The following is a 26,836-nucleotide window of genomic DNA, read 5'->3' as shown; positions in this document are numbered from 1 at the left end:
ATCAAAAAGTTCATCTTTAATGACTATTAGGCTTTGTCTAATATTATTAAAAGAATCTTATTAGTAACCCCATGCCAGTACCTAGCAATTTTGATGGTTTTTGTATCGAACACTTCACTGGTTACATCTTTGTGACACCTTACCTCTTCCTTTTCTAATTTTGCATGTTTGCGCTCTGCAGCTACATTTTTTTTCTTATTAAAATTAAACTGTGCATCTTCTTCGGCTTTCTGTAACTTTCTTTTCTTTTCCTCATATTCTCCTATAAGCTCTCCTGAAGTACTGATTTCTTCAAAAAACTGGGTTCTTTCTTTGGGTTTTTTCATTGAAATCAACTCTACAGTTCCCTTTAAAAACAGTAAAGCACACCAACATATAAAACATAGTGAGGTAGTTTCAAAATCACAAATCAGATAAACTATTATAGCTACTTACCTGAAAAACTAGACAGTTTTGTGCTTTGACTATTATACCTATCTTTTCCAACTCTGCTATGTAAGCAGAACGACTCACACGATTATCATTAAAATGAAATTCAGAGCATCCCCCTAAAATAAGATAAAGGCTATTACAGCAAGCATAAATATTAGACATATATCAACAACTACATAAAGTTTAATAAAATTATTTTTCTTATTGAAATGGCCAGTTATGCAATAATATACATGTTAATAAATGCATTTAATTAGTCAAACAATATACTATATGCCAAGGAGTATTCTACAGCAGTAAAACAAAACTGACAAAAGTCTGATCTCAAGGAGCTCATGTCCCAGTAATGGAGACAAACAAAAAATGAGATATGTTAAGTAAAATAAATGTCATGTGAGAAAGTGTGAAGTGCTAAGGAGTAAACCAGAGTTGGGAAGATGGTATGGAAGTGTCTGCGTACTTGGAACAGACACTGCAGTTTTAAATAAGATGGTGCTCTGGTCTGACTATTTGTGTCCCCCCTAAATTCATATGTTGAAATCCTAACCCCCAAAGGTGCTGGCATTAGTAGGTGGGGATTTTGGGAGGTGACTAGGTCATGATGGTGGAGCCCTAATGAATGATGTAAGTGCTCTTTATAAAAGAGAATCCACAGAGCTCCGTTGTCCCTTTCACCACGTGAGAATACATAAGAAGTCTGCAACCTGGAAGACAGCCCTCATCTGACCATGTTAACACCCTGATCTTGGACTTCCAGCCTCTAGAACTGTGAAAAATTTTTTATTGTTTATAAGCTACCCAGTCTGTGGTACTTTGTTATAACACAAGAATAAAGCTGGAGGCATCACACTTCCTGATTTGAAAATATATTACAAAGCTATAGTACTCAAAACAGTATGGTACTGATATCAAAACAGATATACAGACCAATGGAATAGAGAGTCCAGAAAGAAATCCATGCATCTATAGCCAACTGATCTTCGACAAGGAACCCAAGACACATATGAGGGAAAAGACACATATGGGAAAACTGGATATCCACATGCGAAAAAAATGAAATTGGCCCCTTATCTCACACCACGTACAAAAATTAACTCAAAATGGATTAAAGACCTAAAACTGTAAAATTGCTGGAAGAAAACACTGGGGGAAAGCTTTTGGTCACTGCTCTGGGCAATGATTTTTTGGATTAATATCAAAAGCAAAAGCAACAAAAGGAAAAACACACAAGTAGGATTGCATCAAAATAAAAAGCTTCTGCACAGCAAAGGAAACAAGAGTGTAAAAGGAAACCTGTAGAATGGGAGACAATATTTTCAAACCACATATCTGACAAGGGGGTAATATCTAAAATATATAAGGAACTCATACAATTCAATAGCAAAATAACCCTAAATACCGTAACTCAATTTAAAATGGGAAAAGGACCTGAATAGATATTTCTCAAAAGATGACACACAAATAGCCAACAGGTTATGAAAAGGTGCTCAATATCAAGAAACATCAGGGAAATACAAATGAAAACCACAATGAGATATCACACCTGTTAGAATAAAAAAGATAAAAGGCAAGTGTTGGTGAGGATATGAAGAAAAGGGGACCTTTATACATCGTTGGTGGGAAAATAATCTGGTACAGCCATTATGGAAAACAATATGAAGATTCTTCAAAAGATTTAAAATAGCACTGCCTTATGATCTAGCAATCCCACTTCTGAGTACAGTCAAAGAAAATAAAATTAGTATCTTGAAGAGATATCTGCACTCCCATGTTCATTGAAAAATTATTCACAATAGGTAAGGAACAACTTAAACGTCTATTGATGGGTAAATGAATAAAGAAAACATGAGAATATTATTCAATCTAAAAAAGAAGGAAATCTTGCCATTTGCAACATCATGGATGAACCTGGAGGACACTATGCTAAGTGAAATAAGCCAGACACTGAAAGACAAATATTGCATGACCTCACCTATATGCAGAATCTAAAATAGTTAAACTCACAGAAGCAGAGAGTAGCATGGTAGTTGCTAGGGGCCAGGAGGAGGGGAAAATGGGAAGATGGTCAAGGGGCACAAAGTTTCAGTTATGCAAAATAAGTTCTAGAGCTCTAATGTATAGCAATGTGACTATAGGTAACAATGCTGTATTATACTCGTGTACTTCAAATTTGCTAAGAGGGGAGATCTTAAGGGTCCTCACCATACCTATACATACACACAAAGAAAATGGTAACCAGGTGAGGTGATACATACGTTAATTAGCTTGATTGTGTCAATTATTTCACAATGTATATTAAAACACCAAGTTCTACACCTTTAATATATATAATTTTTGTCAATTATATCTAATAACACTGGGAAAAATAAACTTATGATGATTTATTAAATAAACAAAATAGGCTAAATAATTCTTACTTGAGATGGAGACTTTTGAGTAAAAACCCTCCAAAAATGAGAAAACCAATAAGGATATCTAGGTAATCAAGTGGCAAAACACTTAAATTACACATTAAAGTACAAGTATATAATAAGCATTTCTAAAATTGTCTGTGATTTAATTTGGAGAAAGTTAATAAAACAGCATTTATTCATTAGAATATTAGAACCGTGTTCTAGTGGACCAGAATGAAAACATCAACAGCAAAATCAAGAAACACATATTTTATAGAGGCTCTGTAAACTCCTAGCATATATAAAGTATATATATATATATATGTGTGTGTATATATATATATTAGTCCAATCTTGTTTACCCAGGAAACAAGGATTTCATGAAGAAATCAATCACAAAAATACAAACTCAAATGTTTCACTCAAGTTGTTTTTTTGCTGGTAGAAAAAACTTTCTATACAAGCCAAAAATATGCATATAATTAATTCACCACTAAGAAAACCAGGTAAACACATATAAAGAACCTCAGGAAGGACTTTTAATAAGTTCTGTCTGTAAGGTAGACTCTTTCCTTTATTTTAACCTAATAACCAGGTAGAAAAATGCTATTTGACAGTAGAGGAATTTGAACAAATATGTCTGCTTAAAGAGTCCTAGTGGAGAATCAAACAGGTTCTATTACTTGCTTCTGAGAATTGCTACCCAAGAGAATAAAAAGAACCTCTAGTTCACTATTTCTCATAGAACTGGTAATCTGACTTAACTCTTGAAAAATCAAATGACTCGCAAGCAAACATCTACAAAAATATACCTCGGATAATTCTTGCAAATGTTTTCTCTTTTCCACTTTCCTCCACATATATAATTTTTACACTTGCAGAAGAAGAAACAGGTTTTCCAACATGTGCTCCATGAATAAGTTCTTGAATATTTTTCACTCTTAAATTAGTTGTTTTCTCTGCCATTACAAAACTAAGTGCATCCATTACATTAGATTTTCCTGGGGGAGAGAGAAAAAAAGGTTATTCATTCTTAATGATAAAAAACCTTTCCTGGAGCCAAAGAAACCAGGCCACCAATGGAAATGGAATAAAGCCTATACCCAGGTCTAAATAGTACTGTCTTGTCCATATTCAAAATGCATGTGACTGAACAATTTTACACAGATCACTGGTTTCTTCCATGCAGCTATGGTAGAGAATTAAGTTATCTAAATTTAAGGATCTAAATATGTGGATCTAAAGGGCAACTCTCTCCCATTTTTATTATACCACGGCAAATCATTTTTCTGAATTTGTTAACCCCATTTTATAAATATTAACCATCACATACATATATTTTTAATGGCTAACTATATCCAGCATTTTCCCAAGAGCTAGACTAGACTAAGGTTGTTAGAATATTTATGATTGATAGGAGTGGTGGTGCAGAAAGTTACATAGCAGGTCCGAGCCAGCTATACTTTGAGAAGCCTGCAGGCATCTGAGGATTTGGATTTGGATTTTGGTAGCATTTCCACCACTTTCTGATAATAACGTCTCACTGTGTCTAAACTGTATAAACAATACAAAATCTACCTGAATGTTTCTGTAATTCTGCAAGATGGAAAAAAAAAAAGATCTACTAACGAGTGCTCAAGTGAATATAAATGGAATGTCGCCTGTTAAATTAGTCATGGATGAGTACCATATTGAGATTTGGCCTTCGTATAGCAAAAAGAATGTGAACAGCGTCGGCAAAATTCAGTAGTAAGTAGACTAGAAATTTTTGTTGTGAAGAGATGGTAGTGAAGGCAATGATGAAATAATCCATGGCTTTATGTGGTTCCAAACATAGCCTCTAGGTTACTAGTGATTTGAAAGAGGGGAGTTGCGATTCCAGGAGATAAGGATCTAGGGATGGGCAAGAATCATTTGTAAAGGCATTTCCACAGTAACCTTAAGATGCGCTGTTAGATCCCAATATGTATTTTTGAACTAAGAAAAGTAATAAGATTATTTTGAAAGTTACGTTTGGCACTAGTTTAAAAGAGTTCAAAACACCACTTTGCCAGGCTCTTGAATGGTAATGGGCACACACTTTAGGCTGACGGACGTGCCTGGCTGCAGGCTCTCACTCTGATCACCACACTGTTGGAATTACCACCCAGAAGTGAGCAGCCTTTCACATGACCACCAGTTAAAGGTGAACATCAACTGCTGGCAGGGCCGGTAACCTCCTGATAAGTGAGTGGAGAAGGTTAGTTAGGGTAAGAACGCAAAAGTGTATAGTAATTATCTTTCCAATGTCTTTGTCGCATCAGAATGAAGCGTGAATGAGGAAATGTATCGCACAGAAGAGGCAAGGACATCTTCAAACAACGGATTTCTAAGCTCGGGCATTTTCACCTATACTATTGCAGCAGTTTCTCAGTAACTATTCTCCACCGCGATTGGTGTAGGAAAGCACACCTGTAACTGTCCTTTTCTTACAATCAAACTGTTACTGAGGTAATAGGTGTCTTTCAGCTCAAACATGGCTTCTGAACTAAGGAAGAAAACGGCTGCGAGAGCCAGAAGAGAGACCAGCGCTAGGGAACCTGCGGGCCACCTGTCACGTCAGGCCTGCGCACCTGCCCAGGTCACCACCCCGTTTGCCACCACACAGCGGAGGGGGGTCCGGCCAGGCCGCGACTCCAGTCCAGGCCCCGCCACTTGCCGGGAAACCTTGGCACGTCATCGGGCCCCTCCCAACCCCAGTTCCACAAATAAAATGGGGTAATACCCGTTTGTGGGGGTTCAACAAAAAGAGCGGGGCCAGGAATTCGGTACAGCTCGGTAAACACTGTCATTATCACAACTTTCCTGCGCACGTATCATGTGCAGGAGGTTCCCCGGGTCCAAAGGGTGGTTGAGGCTCCTTTGAACCAGTTACTTCCTCCAGATCGCGCTCCCGTTTCAACTTTGATTGAGAAAGGGAAGGGGATGGAGAAGTGACCAGGGCCGAGGGCAGACGAAACCCACGGGCGGGAGCGCCGGGGACAAAGGAGGGGCCCTGGGCAGACGCCGGGGCGGGGAGTGAGGGTGAGGGTCGCCCCTCCCGGGGGTTACGGGCGGGCGTCGGCTCCCCAGGCCCGCCTCGGCACGGACGTTAAGATGGACACCCCCAGGGTGGGGCACGGGGTCGCCCGCCCCGCCCCCCGCACCGGCCGGTGTCTGGGGAGCCTGAGGTCGTCGCCCGAGGGTCAGGTCGGGGTGTTGCCTGAGGGTTAGGTCGGGGTGTCGTCCGAGGGTCAGGCCAGGGCAAACGGCGAGGGTCCGGCGGGAGGAGGCCGAGGCCCGCAGGCAGCAGGTGCCCGAGTCCGGGCCGTGTGGTCGCCCTCACGTCCCCTCACGGACGCCTGGGGCGGGCGGAGGTGTTCTGGGTCCCAGTTACCCGAGCCATTGGGGCCGATGATGCAGGTGAATCTCCTGAAGGGGCCAATGACCTGGCGGCCCCGCCACGACTTAAAGTTCTCCACGACCAGTAGCTCCAAGTGACCCATGGCTGCGCCCTCCTCGCCTCAGTCGCGTCCTCACACGAAGGCGGGAAAAGCGCGGGAAGGGCCTCGTAGAATCTCGCGAGAGGAGAGCGAGCACACGGCGAGCGCAGCGCCGTTGCTTAGCAACCGGGTTGTTTACATTTCCCAGGAAACCGGGTCGTCGCAAGCTCTGCGCGGTAGGACACGACCGGAGTGAAAGGGTGGGCAGCAGGCTCGTATCCCACCGACCCACCCTACTAGGGAGCCAGCCTCTCTTGGGCTACAGCTTGTCTTATTTTTGTTGTCTTTCCTTTTTATCTCGCATGTTTTAAATCACTTTAGAATTTCTTGGCGATTCCCAGTCATGGAGGTAGTGCAGCCCAAGGACCTGGGGCAGTACTCCGCCTTGGCCAAGAAGAGAGTTGGGGAGCTGTGCAGGCAGAAACGGATATTCAACGCCAGGAACAGGATCATCGGGGTGAGATCCTTGGGCCCGTTAGGGAAAGGTGCCAGGAGGAAATGTGGAGGCGCGGGTGGGGGGCGAGACGGGGCGGCTGGAGAGAAAAGGAGATAAACCCTTCGAATGGAACGTTTGATGCAAGCACAGCTGCAAATGGCTCCAGGGTTTTCTGGGAAAAACTATTATAGTTAGATACACTGACTTTGCTGAGAATGAGAGAGACTTAACGAATAACAAATACTCTCTCTCACTTGCCAGGCAGGCAAATTGAGCCCTAAAGAGGGGAGGGCGTCTGCCTGGAGTTAGTGGCCAAACAGAAACTAGAATAGTGTTCTCTCTCTGAGCCAGATTTTCTACATTGCCAGGGGTTCCTTCCAGTCCATTCCTTTGACAAATGCCAGTGGAGTTCCTATTTTGTGGCAAGCCTGGACTGGGCCCAGGAGATGAGGAATAAGGCAGTGCTTGACTTTGCCGTGAGGAGGCAGACATTAAAATTCCATAGTGGAATTGGTGCTGTAAGGGAGAAGAGCACAGATTAGGGCTGGAAGAGGAAATCTGAGAGGGCTTCCCAGCGGAGGTGTTACCTATACAATGTTCTGATGATGCGTTAACTTAGATAAGGGGGAGGGAAGCTCTGAGGAAAGTTAAGAGGACAGGCTAAAGAACCAACTATAAGCAAAGGCATTTAAGCGTGAAAAGACCTGATGTGTACCTAAGACAACTCGTTGAAGGTGGGGCAAGGATAAAAAGATAAGTAGGATTGTTAATAACGGAAGGAAATTATTTGGCTCTAACTCTTCTCCCCTTATTTTCCATTCCAGGGAGATACAGAAGCCTGGGATGTTCAGGTTCGTGACCAGAAGATAAAAGAAGCAACTGAAAAAGCCAGAAATGAAACCTTTGGTGAGCGTTTCTTAAATGCCTATCTAGCGGTTTAAGGCTGTGTGCCAGTCCACATTTCTCCCCATAACGGGGGTGCCAAAAGCGTGTTTACATATGACTTGTATTCATCTTTTGTTATCAGTATATATTGAGTATTACAATTTTAATACAGTTTTTTCCTTTCTTTAAATGTGTATACATTTTTTTGGCACCTTCTGTATAAAAAAACTTGACCTTTTCACTCTCTTGCTTCTTTTAAAATGTCATAATTCCTTGTGCTCAATTAACTTAATGAGCCAATGCTTCCTCTTTTAAAAGCAGCTATTGAATTCAACATGAGTTGTAAGAAATATATTTTGAGGATAAATGTATGTTTCAAAAAAAAAACCAAAAACCCAAAAACAGGATATGGAAAAACCTTATACATATACATTCTCTGCCAAAAATTTCAAGACCTTCTGTCAGGGACTGCTCTGTACACTAGATGACACACACACTCCCAGTTCACACCCCTGAGCTGGCTCAGAACTAGATATGGTTCAAATAATAGTGTTTTAGCTCTGAGATAAAATTTTCAAATAGAATTCATTTTCCTAAATGATGTGCAATAATTTCAGCTTGTTTTTCTTAAAGTACTATAAGGATTTTTAAAATAGTAAAAAGCAGGAGGCCCCACCTTACGGAACCCCGGATGTACATACATACTAAATTTGGTTATTTTCTCCTGTTTTAAAAAAAATAGAGGGCTGGCCCGATGGCTCAGGCGGTTGGAGCTCCATGCTCCTAACCGCTGCCGGTTCGATTCCCACATGGGCCAGTGGGCTCTCAACCACAAGGTTGCTGGTTGGATTCCTCCACTCCCGCAAGCGATGGTGGGCTCCGCCCCCTACAACTAAGATTGAACAGGGCACCTTGAGCTGAGTTGCCGCTGAGCTCCCAGATGGCTCAGTCAGTTGGAGTGGGTCCTCTCAACCACAAGGTTGCTGGGCAAGGGTTGGTGGGCTGTGCCCCCTGCAACTAACAACAGCAACTGGACCTGGAGCTGAGCTGCGCCCTCCACAACTAAGATTGAAAGGACAACAACTTGACTTGGAAAAAGTCCTGGAAGTACACACTGTTCCCCAATAAATTCCTGTTCCCCTCCCCCAATAAAATCTTTAAAAAAAATAGAAAAAAGCAAGACACAAAATTGTATATATAATGGATTATCAATTAAGTTTAAAAATATATAAAAGATATGCTTAGAAAAAGACAGAAAGGAAATATGCCAAAATGTTAACACTGGTAATGGGGGAATGATGAAATTATGAGTGAAGTTTATTTTCTTCTTTATACCATTCTATATTTTCTAAATGTTTTACCTTTTTTATTTTTAGTTTAAAAATAAACTAACAAAAACGATGTGACAGACATATATATCCCCACTAGATTAGATGTTAACATTTTGCCAAATTGGCTTTTAGATATATATTAAGAATGCTTTTTGAGAATATATATATGTCTATTGCCCACTTCATCATTTTCCTCTTCCTCCCTCCTCAGAGGTGTGTGTCTTCCCATGCATGTTTTTTGTACTTGTACTGTTTATGTATGTATCCATGACGATCTAAAATTGTTCTTTGTGTGTTTTAAAATTTTACATAAATGGTGTCATAGAGAATGGATCCTTTTGCAACTTTTAAGCAATTTAATATCGTCGGTTTTTTAAAAATTAATCCATGATCTACATATAGAACATTCATTTTAATTGGTTTATGATATTTTGTGATGTGAATTAACCACAATTTCTTTATCCGTTAGATTAGACTTAGATTTTTCCAGTTTTCTTATAATTGCAAACAATGCTGCAGTGACTATCCATGCCGTATGTCTCTGTGCACATGCGTGAGAGATACCTAGAAGTAGAATTATTAGGCCATAAGATATACATGTTTTCAGTATTATGGGATGTTGGCAAATTGCTTTCCAAAGTTACAAGTATACCAGGTTACACTCCCACAAACAGTGAATGAGAAATTTCATTTCCCCACATCTGAATACATGCTATTATTAGCATTTTAAATATTTTGCCAATTCATTGGCTATTTCTAACCATCTTGTAAGGTTGATCATCTTTTGAAAAGTTTATTGATCATTTAGGTTTCTTTATATTGATTTGCCTGTTCCTATCCTTTGCCTATTTGTTGGTTGTGTTGTTTGTTTTCTTTTTTAAATTGATTTATAGGTGCTCTTTGTATGTTCAGGATTCTAATCCTTTAATGGTTGTGCTACCTTTTTGGAGTGTTGTATGTCTTCTAGAACCACTAAAATTATGTTTTAAAGTGGATTGAAATTTATTTTTCCCTCTGAATCTTAAGCTTATAGATATGCTATGTCTCTCCTAGCTGCTGAAATGAGGCAAAATGACAAAATCACATGCGTATTAGAAGGTCGGGAAAGAAGAGACAGGAAAAATCTCTGCAAAGCTATTAATGACTTTCAACAGAGCTATCAGAAGCCAGAAACTCGCCGAGAATTTGACCTTTCTGACCCCCTATCCCTTAAGAAAGACCTCCTAGCCTGGCAGTCAGATAAAAACGTTCAGAAGACCGTGTCGGGAATGCAGAGATTCATGGGAGAGGATTTAAACTTCCATGAGAGGAAGAAATTCCAGGAAGAACAAAACAGAGAATGGTTTTTGCAACAGCAAAGGGAATGGAAGGATGCCAGAGCCGACCAAAAACGTGCAGGTAATGAAACAGAAAGACATATTGGTTCCAATACTTTTTTCAACAAATCAACTCCCGTTTTTGTTTTGTTTTGTGTCTTGAGTCCTACTAATGTGTTGCTTTGGCCCCATGGGGAGAGAGACAGCAGAACCTGTGCTCCAGGATTTAAACATCACATGTCAGTCACGTGGGAAACATTTTCTGCGCTTGCGCTCTCTCAGGGTTCCATTGAGTGCTAGAGCCCTGAGTAACTCAGAATCTAATGTGCTTGGTCGGCTGGGAAGCCAGGGGAATTACATGGGTCCAGCCTATGTCAATATGAGTCCAGTAAGATACTCTCATCATCCCCACACCTGACCTTCCTCCTCCGTCAATGGGAACTCCATTCTTCTAGTTGCCCAGCCCCCAACCTCAAGTCATCTTGACTTTTTCCGTTCTCTCAAATGCCACATCCGGTCCAGCAACAAGTCATCTCAGATTTCAAGTACCTTTCACCACCTCTGCTGTTACCACTCTGGACTAAGCTATCAACATCTCTCAGCTGGGTTATTGCTGTAGCCTCTCACTGGTCTCCCTGCTTCTGTCGCTGTCCCACCTACAGTCTCTTCTCAACCCAGCAGCCAGAATGATCCTACAAAAGTTAAGCTAGAGCCTTTGCTCAGAACCTTCCAATAGCTTCTCATTTCACTCAGTAAAAACCAAATTTATTTCAAAGACCAACAAGACCTTCAGTCTGACCTTCTCTCCTGCTGTGCTGCCCTTCGTCCATCCCATCCTTGCCACACTGGCTTCCTCTTTATTCCCAGCACTTGAGTGTGTCAGGCTCACTTCTGCCTCAGGGCCTTTGCACCTATGGGTGGTTCTGCCTGATATCCCCAGATACCTGCATGGCTTGCCCCCTCACCTTTTTCAGGTCTCTGCTAAGATATCGTCTTACCAGTGAGGCTTCCCCTGACCGGTATTATAAATTGCAACCCTGTCCCCTCCCCCACACCCACATTCCCTATCTTTTTCCTTGCTGTATTTTTCTCCCTAGCCCTGATCACTGACGTACTATATGGTTATGTGCTTATCATCCCTCTCCCCAGTATCATCTCCTAAACTCCATGAAGGCAGGAGATTTTGTCTGTTTTATTCACTGCTCTATCCTTAGTTCCTGGCACATAGATAATTATTTGTTGAAATAATCCCTCACAGGCCTTTAAAAATCTCACGTGTCTCTCAGGTGCTCCACTTTTCCGTCCCTGGTTGAGAGCCTTTGTCTCCGCCTTGGATTTGGTCCTTTAACTGCCTGCTGGACATCTCACCAGATAACCCCACAACATCATGGTAACTAACCCTGCATTTACCACCAGATCTGCTCCACCCTCCGTCTTCCTCCCCTCAGTCAATGACACCTCCTTCTCTTAGTCAAGCCAGAAACTGCGGGGTCCTCCTCTACCCCCTCTCGTCTCCAGGGCACCCTCAATTCCTGTCTCTCTACCTCGTTTCTATGTTTTGGACTATCCACTTCTCCCATCCCTACCATCAGCACTGCGGCGCAAGCCACGACCTTTTTCACCTGGATGGATCACACCAAGGGGTTTCTAATTGTCTTCCACTTGCTTTCTTGCCCCTCTCTGGTCCATTCTCAATTTAGCAGTCAGAGTGCTTTTTTAAAACAATGTCAAGTTGAACAATGTCACCCCCACTCTCTCCATCCCAGCCTTAAACCCTCTAATGGCTTCCCATTACCTATGGAATAAAATGCAAAATCTGCCCTTAGCCTACAAGGCCTGTATACTGGGGCCACGGCTCAACCCTCCGATACCACCTTACACCCCCACTGCCCCGTTCACTGTGTTGCAGCCATTCCAGCTTTCTTTCACTTCTTGATCCTGACAAATTCTTCCCCACTTCAGAACCTTTGCACCTACTCTCCATCCAACTTCCTATGTCCTTCAGGATTGAGCTTCAATGTCACTTCCTCCTAGAGAAGTTCTTTCTTACTCTCCACCGTCCAACTACCTAAAGTCAGGTGTTCCCAACATTTTCTCTCTTAGGAGCCTCCCCCTATACAGCACGGTCACAATTTGTAGTAATATGCCTACTTCAGAGTTCATTTGTTTATCTGTCTCATCTCCTGGACAGTAAGCGCCAGGAGGGCCGGGAAGCCCTTTGTTTTACTCATCACTACATACTAGTATGTTCCCAGCAGAGTGTGCGGCCCACAGAAGGCTCTCTATAGCTCTATGTTAACACGTTGCGTATGGATCATGAGAATCTTCGTTTTTTCTGAGCCATGCGTTAAGGACGGATAACGAGAATTTCGAAAGATTGGGCAGAGAGCAGTGAGAGGCCAAGACAGGGAGGTGAGACGAGTGGCGACAGGGAACCAGCTGTGAAAGTGCCTACACAGCGGGCCCCCAAGGAAGACAATCCGGCCAGGCTCTCGGGAGATTTGGCCACGCATCATCTGGAGCCCATAGTGGGAAGAGGAAAGAAAAAATATCACACACGGGTGTGTAAAGTGTGCGCATCAAAAAAAGTGAGCAGTGAAACTCGGTACATATGCAATTTTTGCCGTGTCCCACTGCACAAAGGAAGCTGCTTTCTGCAGTATCACACCAGGAGGGATTACTAACATCATAGGTGAGTAAATCCTAAAAAATTCCATAGAAAAATAATAAATGACATAGAAGCATTTACGCTTTAAAGAGAAGAGTGCATTTTAAAGTAGTTTCTTTTAAAAACCTGTCGGAACAGAGGGGTATGAGGGATTTAAACCCTGCCGTACGCAATGTGTTAAATGAATGGACAAGCAAATGAAAGGTGAGAGGTAAAGCTGAAAGTGAGCCAAGGCCAGAAATTCACCAATGAAGTTTGGTCTTTGTTTTGGGAGATATTGAAAAGACCCACAGGCACAAACATCATATGAAGAACCTTCTGATTAATAATTAAAAAAAAAAATCTAACAACCCTGCAAAGTAGGGTTGTCCTGCCTCAGGTGAGGACTGGAGGCTCAGAAAGGTTGAGTAATAAGTCGCCCAGGTTAACAGAGCTAGGAAGTGTCTGGGCTGGGGTAGGAGCCGCTCTGTCTGACTCCAAATCTTTGTTTTTCTGTTTGGACGCTTCACTTTTGATCCCTTCTCCTCTTCCTCTTCCTCTTCCTCTTCCTCTTCCTCATTGGCAAAGTCCTTCTGCCACTCCATGAGTATCTATTACCTGACACCCTCTCCTCTGGGGAGCCCCATCTGGTTCCCATGGCAGAGCTCCCCTTTTTCTGGGCTCCCACTATCCCTTGCCTGCTGTAAAGATGTAGCAGCCTCCTGATAAATTAGGAATGGTAAGGGGTCCATTGCTCCCCTTCCCAGGACCACAGCAGACAGTACTAATCCATAGCAGATATTACCAATGCACACTAGTGATTGCTGACACTCAGTGCCCGGCAGTGATCTGAGAGCTTTAGTACTTGAATTAACTCACTGAAGTCTCCTAACAGCCTTCAGAGGCATCCCCATTCTGTGATTGAGGGCATGATAAGAAGCAGATGCCTGATTGGACAGTCCTCAGGGCGCTCTACACACCTGGGAGGGAGCTCTGAGTGGGCACACAAAGTTTGATTGTGTTTTGCTTCTATTCAGAGGACTTTTACATGAAAACAAGGCTGCAATTTGATGAAACAGCCAAACATTTACAGAATCTGGAACGCGCCACCAGAAAGGCTGTCTGTGCAACTGTGAAAGAATTCAACAAGAGCCAGGTATGCAGGGCTCTGTCTGGAGGGGAGGACAAGCGCCAGCCACTTCCCCGGGGTGGCCCCAGCTCCCCCTGCCCCAGCTCCGTCTCTGATGGGGTCCTGCATCAGAGGGGGGCTACCCAGATTACAGAAATGGATGAGACCCAGCCCCTGCTCCTGAGCTCTAAATATGGGTGTGAAACCCAACAAAATTAGCCATGCAACCTGGCGGGGGGTGGGGGTGGGGGGATTCTAAACCTCAGGTTCTACAATACGAGGGCAGTGACAGCTACCTGGCTGGATGTGAGCTAGCACTGCTTTGACGCCTGGTCTTGTTTCAATTCCTCTTCACCACCTCTCAGAGTTCCTCTTCACCAACAGCAGGTCCACAGGCACTCAGTGATGAGAGCAACTATTATGATAATGATTCGTGCAAACTTTGGGGGTTGCCTGACAGCCCCTTTCTCCCTAAACTTTACCCAACTTCCTCACAAACACTCCCCTTCTCACTGAGCCCATGCTGAAGTCCCTTCAAGTTCTCTGTTCCTTTTGGAAATTAGATTCCCTTTCCAGGTTTTCTTTTTACATATAATTCTATTTCAGAGGGGAGATGGGGAAGGGGGAGGCTTGGCCTGCATTCAATTATTAGATTAGCTGTTGACCGGGACTGTGGTTTGCAAAGCAGAGCACGTGAGATGGTCCACTGGCGAGCAGGAAGAGATGTCAGAATTCTGCTTCCTGTGTCTTTTTAACCTCATCATTTCTAATTCCCGTGCGTGTGCACGTATTATGAAGTACATGCTATTTTTATGGTCTAATAGTATTGTGAACTAAATCTATTGGAGACACAAGCTAAATTGGGGGCCTCTGATCAGGGTATGTGGTCAGAAATCCTGGAAAGGCTGGACCAGAGACCAGAGAAAATGTTGCTTTTCAGCTGTGTGTGGTGGGGGGAACAAGGCGGGCCGTCTGCCCGAGATGGGGAGGGGGTAACCGAATGGCAGACCACGGAAGCACCTGGAGCCCAGGTCACCGACCAGCCAGCTGCAGGAGGTCCTTTTGCAGAGGAGGCCCAGACGGGGAGGTCCTCTGCAAATTAATGGCAGAATGGGGCTCTTGATTCCTAGTCTACTATTGGCTCGTCATCCAGCCATCATTGATTCCCTCGTTCATTACTCAGTTCAGCAGATATTCACTGAGGCCTCCTGCTGGGCACTGGTGTGCTTTTTGCCAAATCGATTTAGTCATTCATTCCTTCATTCAGTAGACTTTTTAGTGAGTACCTACAACGTGCTGGCGCTTTCAGGTCCCGTAACTCTTCACGTGGCTGTAGCACCTTCATAAATGTCCCCTGCACTGGGAAAAGCCAGCAGCTCTGTTCCTGACTAGAAATAAGCTGTGTTAGTTAGCCTGGGACATTAATACAAGGGTCTAGATAACTGTCCTCAAAAGAAAATTCCAAGCAGGTCAGTCCAGTTCAGCAGGATAGACACACGTGAGGGTCCCCGGTTCTTGGCGAGGAGTGTGCGTTTCATTAGAGAGGCGTTGTCAAGAGGCGTTGTGGTGCCAGGGTGCAGTGTGCAGGCGCCGGAGCTTAACTGCTCAGGTACAAGACCAGATTCTTAGAGAAGAGGTAGCCTTGGAAAAACCACTTAAGTGCCTCAGTTTTCTCATCCAGAGAATGGGGATAATGATGACACCTACCTATGGCAGTTAGAATGAGAAACACCTCCCAAATCTCAGTGGCTCAACACCTAGAGTTGATGTTTGTCATGTTCTGTGTCCATCTCAGTGGGCCGAGGGGCTCTGCTCCTCCTCACCCTCCCTCTGGAGCCCTAGCCCTGGACGGAGCAGCCTCCAGGGGGAGGACTGTAGCAGCACAACAGAGAAGGCATGCGGCCCCTCCTCCCAGAAGTGTACCAGTCACCTCTGCTCACATTGCCTCAGCCAAACTCCAAGAGGGCAGGGACCGCGATTCTGCCACCTGCCCAGAAAGAGCATTGTCCCTGTTTAGTGACCAGCAGTAACGGCGACCACACTTGCTCCAGACGCTGTCGTGCGATTAGCCTAGGTAATGCATGTAACGTTTGGGAATGTTTGGCACATTCTCAGGACTCATCAACGAGAGCCGTTATTTTAATCCTAGCAACAATTGGCTGCTCTCATTAGTCACTGTGTTCAACAGCCCTTCCAGAGTGGGCATAATCAACCCAATTTAACTGATAAAGAAACAGGCTGGGGGGCGGGGGCGACTGACTTTCCCAGGGACATCCAAGTCCTAATCTGATTTGCCTTGGCAAATTCAAATACTGGACTTCCAAATGCTGCAAGTCCAGTATGTGAACTCATACCTGTCCAACCGAAAAGCACATGCTTATTTGATGCAGTTGAGCTGGCCATTTTATGAGCACCGGCTGTGTGCCCAGCACATTGCAGTGTCCTGTGTGTTCATGACTGAAGAGAACTGGTAACACTGGCGAATGTCTCTTAATCCACCTCCTGTGGATTAGACTCAGAAATGACTGCAGCCCAGAGAGGGGAGATGATTTGCTCCAGGTCACACAGCCAGGGCCGGTCCCTCCACTTATCACCCTCACTTGAGCAGGAATTTACTTGCCCCAGGATGAGTGAGGCCAAGCCAGGGGGAGATGGCAGCCCCACCCAGGGAGGCAGCTCCTTGCTTTGGCAAATGGGTGCTATGACCCATGCAACTCTGCACACCTACAGGTGGCGATTCCCTCAGCCCCGCCCACACGCCCAGCATCGCCCAGACAGCCGGACCCCAGGGCCGCCCCCATCCGTTCCTGGCAAGTCTACCACCCGCATCCCACCCGGTCCCAGGTGCCCTGTAGTGCAGTCTTCCTTCAAGGGCCCCGGGTGAGGTTTGCCGACCTGTGCCTCAGTCTTCCTGGGGTCACTCAGAGCACCTTCCCTAATGTCTTACCTTGCCTGCGTAGGTCACGGAGTCAGCGGAAAGGAGAAGTCTAGAGAAAAAACAAGAACAAGAGGACAACCTGGCCGAGATCGCCAACGTGCTGCGTGGCGACCTGCTCTCCGAGAACCCGCAGCAGGCAGCCAGCTCCTTCGGGCCCCACCGCGTGGTCCCCAACCGTTGGAAAGGCATGGCCCGGGCACAGCTGGAGCAGATCCGCCTGGTTCAGAAGCAGCAAGTCCAGGAGAAGCTGGTGCCTGCCCCTCCCGCTTGCTGCCCGCGTGAGCAGCGCTCTGCGCTCCCCCCCTTCTCCCCTGCCGCCTTCTCCCCTGCCACCTTCTCCCCGCCTCTGGTTACAGCTGCTGTTACTCTCCGCCCTCAAGGGGCTTACGTTCTAGTGGGGGAGGTGACGAGCGCCAGTCCTGCATGTGTGTGACAGCTCAGGAGGAAAGTAAGGCTGGATGAAGGGGAGCAAGGGCCGCCAGGGGACCAAGTGACATTGGAACAAAGACCTGAAGGAGGGGAGGGAGCAAGCCATGCTGACGTCTGGGGAAAGGACGACCAGGCAGGGTGAACTGCAAGGGCAAAGGCTTTGAGGCAGGGCCCCCTTGACCTGTTCACAGACCAGTGATGGGCGGCAGCCGGAGGAGGTCCAAGGGGTGGAGGGTCGAGGTCCTGGCAGGCCACTGGGGAAGACTGGCTTTTTCTGTGACTGGGATGGGGACATTGGACGGTTTGGAGCAGAGGAGTGATGTGCTCTGCCCTACGTTGAACAGGAGCCCTCTCGCCATTGTGTTGTCGGTGACCTGGGGTGCGGGGTGAGGGGAAGAAGGGAGATCCTTGGCGGAGGTGGGGCTGTGGCCCTGGTCAAGGTGAGTCCTAACTCTTGCTGGGTCCAGGGTGCTGGCAGTGGGTCTGGTTCTGGATCTCTGTTGAAGGTAGAGCCAACAGGATTGGTTGAAGGGTTGCCACGGCATATGGGAGACAGAGGAGTGAAGGATTCCCCCAGGCCTTCTGGCCTGAGTGACAAGAGGATGGAGCTGGTATTTACGGAGATGGGAGGAATAGGTCGGTAGAGGGAGTGGAAGTTGCAAGTGTGTCTGGGGTTCAGAGTGCAGTGTCCATCAGACATCTCTATCTACCAGGATTCAGCTTTCCTGAACATGTCCCAAACCCGCAAATAACCAATAGCATGTTAAACAGATAGAACTGTATCCCTTACATGTAGACTAAATCGTTAGGAACACAGTCCAGGGCTCGTACAGCAGCTCCATGGTCACTGAACGAAGGTGTTCCAGCCTCAGCACCTGGCCCCCACCTCTGAGTGCAAAAGGGCTGTGTGAGCTCCAGTCATCGCATGCGTTTTCCAGCGAGCAGGAACAAGGAAGAACGCTAGGGACACTTCCATTTACATTTATTGGAAAACAAAGTTGTCCCTAACTGTAACGGAGGCTGGGAATGTAATGTTTATTCTAGGCAGTGACGTGCTGGTGGTTTCTTTTGTTAAAGGGAGAAGGAAAGAAATGACTACTTGGGGACGAGTAATATTTCCTATCCCGCTTCCAAGGTCATTCCAGGGTGCAGCGGGATGAAGAGTCTGGGTCTCAGAACAAGGTCTGGGCTAGAGATATAAGCAGGGAGTCGACGCCACACAGTATTGAAAGCAGTGAGCCTGGATGAGATTACACGGAGCGAGTGCAGACAGAGGAGAAAGGACCTAAGGACTGAGTCCCGGGACCCTCCTCCCTCTGTTTATAAAGAGCAAAGGGGACTAAGAGGGAGCAGCCAGAGGTGGAAGGGACGCAGTGGTGGTGACCTGGGGGCCACATGAGGGGAATGTTTGGGTAAGAGAGTGGGGTCCCCTGGGTGAAACGCAGCTGCTGGGCTGCAGACTGGACGCTGATCCAGCACCGTGAGGGTCCCTGGGGACTCTGTCAGGAGCATCTCTGGGGGAGCGGTGGGGGCGACGCCTGTCGAATGGGCTCGAGAGAACGCTCAGGAGAGCAGGAGGACGTGGAGACAGAAATGCAGACAACTCTCTCAAGGCATTTTGCTGTGAAGGGTGCAGAGAAACGGGGTGGTAGCTGGTGGGGGACATGGGGTCACAGGAACGCTGTTTGTTTTTCCGATTGTAGAAATAACAGCTTACTGGTCCTTGCACGAGAGTAACGCAGTAGAGGGAGGCACTGATGCCACAGACTTGCTGGCGCCATGTCCGGGGAGGCCAGGGAGCACGGGGCTCAGAACGTGAGTGGAGTTGGTGTGGACAGGAGCTCAGATTGAGGATCCACGGCCACGGGGCTGGGGGGAGAGTGTCAGCGTGGCAGCTTGCGGGATCCTCTTGAAGGGGAGGCTAGGGAGGGCAGCGTTATTGGTAGGACTCCATGGTTCCTATAGAAGAGTCAGGAAGGCGGTGAGGACTGAGCTGAGATGCGGAAATTCACCCCCAAGATGGTGAACCCATTGTCCCTGGATGGGACTGCAGCCTCAGTACATTCTAGAAGTGACCAGGCGGTCCCTGTGTTCAGGCAGGAGGAGCCGCCTGCCCACTGGTCGTGTCCCAGTGCCTCTCAAGTGTGGGGCATAGCTGAGCCCCCTGGAATAATGGGGGGCGGTGTCTCCTGACTTCCTGCAGGACGTTGCTCACCTACCTCCCCCTTCTCTGAGCCTCAGTTTCCCCATCTGTAAACCGAGAGGCCAGATCTCCTAGAGGACCCCCTGGGGCTCTTCTCTGGGGACAGGTGGTGGTGAGTCACCTCTCCTCTCTCCAGAGGCTCCAGGAAGAAGAGCGCCAGCGAGACATGGACTGGGACCGGCGGAGGCTTCAGGGCGCCCATGCCACTCTGCTGTGTGAGCGGCAGCAGCAGCGCGAGCAGCGGGACCTGCGCAGAGCCCTGGACTGCAGCAACCTCAGCCTGGCCAAGGAGCAGCTTTTGCAGTGAGTGCTGCCAGGGATCTGGCCAGGGCAGAGGGGGCTGGGACAGGTTAGGGTCAAGGTGGAGAAGATAGGGGGGGACTGCCACAGGGGAACAGGCTGGGAGGCAAGGGCGTGCTGACCGTGTAGGGCCCAGAGAGCAGGCACCATGCTTTCCTGGACCCCTGGCCCATCCTCCCCAAATCTTTCCCACACTCAAAGGGCCCAGGACCCTTGGTGCATATTTCACCAGAGGTGCCATAGCAGCAGTGTTTAGACTAGGCACCACCTCCCGGTACAGACAGGGGAGAAGGGACAAGAACTAAGAAGCCAGAAATTAAAGGCTTGGAAACCACTGTTCCTCACATGGACCAGTGACAGATTCCTTTGGGCCACCGTCCTATAAACACCCCTCCCAGCGACACAGACACAGATACTGGGAAAGGAGTATCCAGAGCCCAGGGAAGGGCACTGGGAGCCCAGTGGAGGGTGCTGGTAGGCCTGGGAGGTGGAGGAGGAGGGTGCCAGCTGCCCCTGCAGGGAGGGCTCTCCAGGCAGAGAAAGGGGCGTCCGGGCTGCTGATAAGCCTGGAACCTCTTCCTTGTTGCTACAGACAACGTCAAATGCAGATCAGTAGGTAAACTTTTCACTAAAAACCACGTTATTTATTTAGTTATTTATCTATCTGTCCATCAAGCTCTTGGCTTGAACTCAGAAGGGACCCACTGGTATTTCTCCAGTGAGACATCGGGTTACCAGTGGGTCCTTCGTCGCTCGGTCACTTCTGTTGGGGGTCGACATGGAGCCTTGAGAGAAATCCAATGGGAAGAGCAAGTGCCTTCACAGTCACACCTGTGGAGGTGGACTTCTGAGATACCCCCAGGTTTCGCTCACTGCTCTTCAGTGATGAAATGCCCCTTTCCTTCACCCGTGAGCTCACTGAGCCTGAGTGCATCCTGTATCCTGGGGATAACACACTGATAAAAAATTGCGTGGGCTCTTTACACACACACACACACACACACACACACACACACACACGTACAATATCTAGGGAGCCAGTTATTTTGCTGATTGTTTTTCTCCTTGTTTTGTTACCAGGAAAAAACATATGAAGGAAGCCTGTACAAACCATGTCACTGAAGATTATTTCACACAATTTAATACAAAAAGTCGATAAAGAAAAAGGCACTTTCTTCCTCTCAGAATCATTTATGTATACCATGTGATAACCTTGAAGAGTCACATTTATTAAAAAAGTACACTCCTTGCTTCAGCAGTAGCCTTCAACTTTATTTTCCCACTGTGGACAAAAAAACATTTTTTAAACCTGTCTCTTGTATTTCTACGAGGAACGTCGGTTTCTGTTCAGTGCAGCTCTGCGTGCTGTGGGTACGGGGATGGAGCAGATGTGACCCTGCGGTTATCAGTAACACGGTTCTATGCCTGGAACCATAGGGCCAACGCGAAGAGGCTTGCTTTCACTCTGAGTTTGCATCATTATAAAAAATATTCCCGGCCGGCTGGATGGCTCAATTGGTTAGAGCACAAGTGCTGAGCAACAGGGTTGCTGGTTCAATTCCCACATAGGCCAGGGAGCTGCGCTCTCTACTAGATTGAAGACAACTTGACTTGGAACTGATGGGTCCTGGGAAAAACACACTCTTCCCCTCCCCCCCAAAAAAAAAAATCCTGGAAATACACACTGTTCCCTTTCCCCAATAAAATATATATATATATATATATATATATATATATATATATATATATATATTCCCAAAGGAAAATCAGCCTTGAAAACCCTTGCTTGCTTTGAGTGCGCCATCTGCTGGTGACCAGGAGCACAACATGCTCCCTGTGGTTCTCAGGCAGGAAAATGAACCCAGTGATGAAACCTATGGCGCCCCAAACCCAGTGCTGGACAGGTTCTTGCAACACCCATGACACTGCTGGATGCTGTGATCGCCATCCTGCTGAGAGATAAGAGGATAAGAGCTTAAGTGATTTACTCCTGCCTGGAAGGCAGAGTCAGGGTCCAGGTGTGAGGCCCTCTTCTTTACTCTCCTCTGATGGCCCAATACGATTGTACACACACTCCAGAGGGCTTTGGTTTGCGTCACTTTCCCCCCAACATTATATTATGAAAATTTTCAAACATACAGTAAAACAGAAAGAACTGCACAATATAAACCCATCCACCCACTACCTAGATTCTGCAATTAAGATTTTGCTCTATTTGCTTCATTACCTATCTCTCCATAGACCGGCTCTTAAAAATTCCAGTTATATGTTGCTTACAAAAGACACATCTGAAACCAAATAGCATAGAAAAGTGTGGTTGCTATTTATCCTCATTTCACAGCCAAAGCCAAAGCAGAGAAGTCACCAACCTGAGGAAGGTCACTCAGCTAGGGATGGGGGAGCTGGTTTCCAACCCAGAGAATCTGAGCCCAAAGCCCTGGCTCTTCCCCACACCCCCTCTTCTTCAGTGAGCCCCACCACCCTGGCCACAAGCCAGCCGTGTTGCATGGATCAAACACCATCAGAAACATTGTATCCGGCACAAAAGAGTACAATTCTATGTATGGGAAATGCTAGAATTGGCCAAACCATTCTCTCCGTGTTTGCCTGAGACGGGGTGGGGGCAAACGAAGAGGCACGAGGTAACTCTTATGGGGTGATGGAAATGTACAGAAAAACAAAGATGCTCCCACCTGCACCCCCGTCCAGACAGCAAAGGGAGGGCCCCAAGCACACCCACTGTCAGACACGGGCTGAGCTCAGTTGCTGTCTGCCTGTGCCCTTTCCCACCAGCAGGTGGCATTTCTGTGTTGCACGTATCCACCCTTGGCAGGACCCCAGAGGCCTGGCCATGCTGTTTGCACGTGTGCCTCTGGTCTCTCTAGGCAGAGGAGGCTGGTGTGGAGGCTGTTATAACCCGCTGTGACAGCCACCTCAGAGTTCATGCAGTGAGGCGACTGCTCCCCATGCCTCTCTCGTGATCATGGGTGGGAACATGGGGAGGGGTGGAAGCCGGAGCCAGAGCACCCTGAGTATATTTTCTAAAAGAAGCATCTTCTTGGCCGTATGTACTCATAACATTGACAGAGCATGCAAAAATGATTTGGAGGGTTCTGTTGACAACAAGCCAAGGGTGGCGTGACTGTTCAGTCACTCATTCATTCAACAAATTTTGAGTGGCTGCTCAAAGCGCCAGATACTATTCTGGGCACGGGAGTCAGCAAGCAAAACAGAACGCTCTCCTGTTCTGAGGAGGGGACAGACAACAGACAAGATGAGCAAATCTGTGTGTGGCGATGGTGATGGGAGCTACTGAGCGGGGAAGGAAGGGGACACAGTGCGTGTCGGGGAGGGCATCCTACCACGTTTAGGTAGAACGACAGGTGTCACTGTTTGAGTCCCCTGGGAGGCAGACTGACTCGGAGGTTAGTGGACAGGGTATTTATTAGGGAGTGCAGGTGGGATCCACACGTGTGGGCGGAGGGGAAGGAAGTGGGCTGCGCGGGGAGAAGAGCTGTGATGCAGGCTCCACAAAGGCCTCAGCCAGCCCCCCGGGGAGCTCTGGAGACACAGCCCTCGGACCCCGGCTCAGCTCAGGCAGAGCGAGATGGAGGGGAAGAAGGACCCTGGGGAGGCCTCCACCTGCAGGCCTCTGTAAAGACTTTGACTTTTATCGGGAGTCAAATTGGTGCCCTTGGAGCGTTTTGAGCAAGGAACGATTTGGCTTGCATGTTGAAATGATTCCAGCTGTGGTTTCACGGGTGGTTTAACCAATCAGGTGACAGGGCTGCATGCATACCAGGGCCTCATGAAGGTGGGGAGCAGACAGAACCCACTGCCCCGCTGTAAGTTGGCAAGCTGCCTGCCAGGCCCAGGTGGGTGGGCAGGGAGCTGGCTGGGCACGGAAACTCCACTCGGGAGGAAAAAAGAGGCTTCCTTGACCTTGACTCAGACCTGCTGGCAAGCGAGCCCAGAAGAGGGACAGAATTGGATCCCTCTCCATCCCTTTCGTGTGGCCATGTGCACAAGCGGTGTGGGGGATGTGAAAGGATGGCATTGGTGTTTGGCTCTGGGCTTCCTTCACATGGAATTAGCTGCACCTGGTCAGACTCTTTTGCCTCCTCCCAGGGTCCCCTGAGCCAGGCTTGGCGCAGTCACGATTGCACCAAAGCCTGGGAGGGTCCTGGAAGTTCCCGGGGCTGAGGCTGTCGGGACCTGATGGAGACCTGTTGTCTGTGGGAGCCTGTGTAGTCCTCGTGCAACGATGGTGCCAAGGGGCTTCAGAGGGAAGAGCACGGGCCTGGGGCCTATGGGAGGACACAGGGGCAAGCTGGCCTCCCTCAGACCCAGGTTCAGCTTCCACCACTTACCGTGACTTCAGACAGCTGGTTTATCTGTGAGGCTCAGTTTCCCCAGCTGTAAAATGGGATCATGACACCAACCTATCTCTCAGGGTTACCCAGAGGAGTGAGGAGATGATAGTGTGTAAGGGCCCAACCCACCCACACCTGGCTATGGGCGCTAGATGCACGCAGGGATAGTGGGGAAGTGGGCATGGATGTCACATTCTCCCGCCTGAGATACCCATTCTCCCTCTCACTAGCTGTGAGCCCTTGAAAAAATGACCTACATTTCCCAAGGTGGCATTCCCACATCTATAAATGTGGGATAATAAGCATATTATCACCCTAGAATTACTGCAAGAATTAAATGAGATAATTTGTTAAAGTGCTTGGCATATAAGATGATCTTCATAAATGTTAGCTATTATGTACAAAACACATATTTGGGGATATCCGGGACGCATGAATGGAGAATGCTATGCTATATCAGTAATGTTATTAGAAAGGACCCCAAACCACTAATAGGAAATTTGACAGAGGGAAGGATAAAATTCTCCATCAAAGTTCAAAACATTAGTTCCGTATAAATACTTATAATTTCTGTCTTATAGAAGCCACCTTTCCCTGTAATAAGCCCTTAGAGCCTTTGGAAGGTAATGTCAAGTGAGAAAACCCAATGTTGCCTGACTCATGACATTCAGCTGCTTCTCTTTTTCAGTAATAAGTCTTTGCACCGTCTGTGTGCCTGGGTGTGTGTTGGGTCTGGGGATGACCAGGAAAACGTCCAGGTCTTTGTCCCTAAGTCCATAGGACCTTCTCCATTAAAAGTTCAGACGAAATCTACCAAGTGTTTGGCTCTCCTCCACCCCGAAACACACTGGAAAATGGATCGTTAGAAGAGTTTATCCAACAGTCATTTCTTGGAAACGTAAATGTCTGAGGTCTGCTGCAATCCTTTAGACTATCTTGTTTTCTTTATCCAAGGAAGCCAAGATTTTAATGCTACATCTGTGTGAGTATCGCTGGATAATAAGAACCAAATGTTGTCAGTGGAAATGACTGGAAATTACACTCAGGATGAGAATGTGGGGTTTTAGATTTCCTCTTGGAAGGCAGTGCGAAGAAACAAACACACAAGACGTCCTGCCTATAAATCACGTCAGGATGTTGCAACACTTGGGTCCTCCTGCCTCTCCTCTATCCACCGTGATGACTGGGATGGAACGAACGTCCTGGGGGCAGGCGTCCCCCAGTTGGTAGTAAGTACCCCACAGCCCTAATTAGACCTCCAACCCCATCCTTCTCTGAGCTCCTCCTTTTTCTGTGAGTAGGAATCTCCACCTGGATGTCCCACAGGCATCTCAAACTCAACATGTCTCAACTGAAGTCATCGTTTTCCCCAAACCTGCTCTTCTGTCTGCAAATTCCACATTGACAGAAGGCACCACATGGTCCTGGCCGGAAATCTGGGAGTCATCCTCCACCTCCCTCCTCCACTACGTCAATCAAGTGCTGGCCCTTTGCTCTCTGATTTAGTCACCACTTGCCCATCCCCCTGCCCATTTTGGTTTGGGAGTCTTCCTCCGGAGTCTGTCCCTTGTAGCAACCTTCTGCGCCCCCCTCCGACAGCCCACTCCCCACCCTTCCAGCCAAAGTGATCTTTGAAAAAACCCAGATCCCACTTGGCTGTGGCCCATTTTGAAAACTGAATTGGAACCCAAATCCATCAGTTTCTCTCCTGGAACTCCACCTTCCAAGAAAAATGTAAATAACAGCACTATAAACTCATATCTAGGATTTAGCACAAGAAGGGACCTTCCAGGAAGTGGCCTGAGACGCGGACGCTCTGGGTGAGACTGTGCCCCTCCTTGCTGTCCACCATGTCCCACTAATGACACTGGTGGTCTGGTGGCAGGATTCTGGCACCTGTGCTGGGCAGGGCCTGAGACATGGAGGTGACCCACATGGAGTCCTTGCTGGAGGGGCTCTGAGGATGGGTAGTTAGTAATGAAAGGAAAGTTTCCAGAAGGAGGAGCCAGAGAGGGGCAGGCTTGAGAAGGCCAAAAGTTTGGGCTCGTGACCGTGGGCTGGGGCCGTTGGCATAGCATTAGCAGGCCAGTAGGTGGGCAGAGCTGGGCATTGGGCCGATAAGGCAGGCCACAAGCTCTCCCACACCCCCTTTCCAAAACTTAGGCCTTTCACTAAGGCTTTGCACTTGGAAATCCCGATGGGAGAAAGAGCTCCCTGGACCCACACCCTTCACCTGGGATCTGCTGCTTGGGCCGGGGGACAGCGTCTCCACTGGGCTGGGAGGCCCAGTGTGGCAGCCCTGTCTGTGGCAGCCTCCCGGGGCTCTGATGAGTAACAGATTTGTATGCATTTGCTTCGCTTTGCTTTGTTCTTAGGAGGCAGCCAGGAAATAAATATTTGCTGGGTGAATGCATACTTCCCATTTCCCTAAAACAGCTCCCCTACCAGTCTGCCCAAAGGGCAAAGCTAACAAGAACTGGGTGCGGGTCTTGTCAGCCTGGCG

The 26,836-nt window shown here is 47.2% G+C and overlaps 2 protein-coding genes across 4 annotated transcripts in view; one reads left to right on the top strand and one right to left on the bottom strand.

Moving 5' to 3' along the window:
• SMC1B (structural maintenance of chromosomes 1B) overlaps nucleotides 1-6,360 on the bottom strand; it is a 57,333-nt gene extending 50,973 nt beyond the window's left edge. The window contains exons 1-4 of the mRNA XM_019739238.3: nucleotides 6,241-6,360; nucleotides 3,638-3,826; nucleotides 436-548; nucleotides 144-347 (exon numbers count right to left, since the gene is read on the bottom strand). Coding sequence (XP_019594797.3) covers nucleotides 144-347; nucleotides 436-548; nucleotides 3,638-3,826; nucleotides 6,241-6,349 — 615 coding nt within the window. The 5' untranslated portion in view covers nucleotides 6,350-6,360. The remainder of the gene's footprint in view (nucleotides 1-143; nucleotides 348-435; nucleotides 549-3,637; nucleotides 3,827-6,240) is intronic.
• A 137-nt stretch (nucleotides 6,361-6,497) lies between these two features.
• Nucleotides 6,498-21,215, top strand: RIBC2 (RIB43A domain with coiled-coils 2). 3 transcript variants are annotated; one of them, XM_088795882.1, is made up of 8 exons: nucleotides 6,498-6,522; nucleotides 6,668-6,803; nucleotides 7,607-7,688; nucleotides 10,052-10,396; nucleotides 13,999-14,117; nucleotides 17,051-17,278; nucleotides 19,797-19,963; nucleotides 21,041-21,215. In XM_088795882.1, the coding sequence occupies exons 2-8, from the start codon at nucleotides 6,690-6,692 to the stop codon at nucleotides 21,117-21,119; spliced, it is 1,134 nt and encodes a 377-aa protein (XP_088652008.1). In that variant the 5' UTR covers nucleotides 6,498-6,522; nucleotides 6,668-6,689; the 3' UTR covers nucleotides 21,120-21,215. The 3 variants fall into 3 exon arrangements, 2 of the variants coding, with proteins under 2 accessions (XP_088652008.1, XP_074182661.2); XM_074326560.2 differs by having other exon boundaries at nucleotides 6,499-6,803; XR_016020372.1 differs by lacking the exon at nucleotides 21,041-21,215 and having other exon boundaries at nucleotides 6,499-6,803; nucleotides 17,051-19,272; nucleotides 19,797-19,964.
• The last annotated feature ends 5,621 nt before the right edge of the window (nucleotides 21,216-26,836 follow it).

Source organism: Rhinolophus sinicus, chromosome 1 (assembly GCF_057876585.1).
Source record: "Rhinolophus sinicus isolate RSI-liver-muscle chromosome 1, RSI-T2T, whole genome shotgun sequence".
Classification (NCBI taxonomy): domain Eukaryota; kingdom Metazoa; phylum Chordata; class Mammalia; order Chiroptera; family Rhinolophidae; genus Rhinolophus; species Rhinolophus sinicus.
This window is presented reverse-complemented; position numbering and strand designations above follow the sequence as displayed.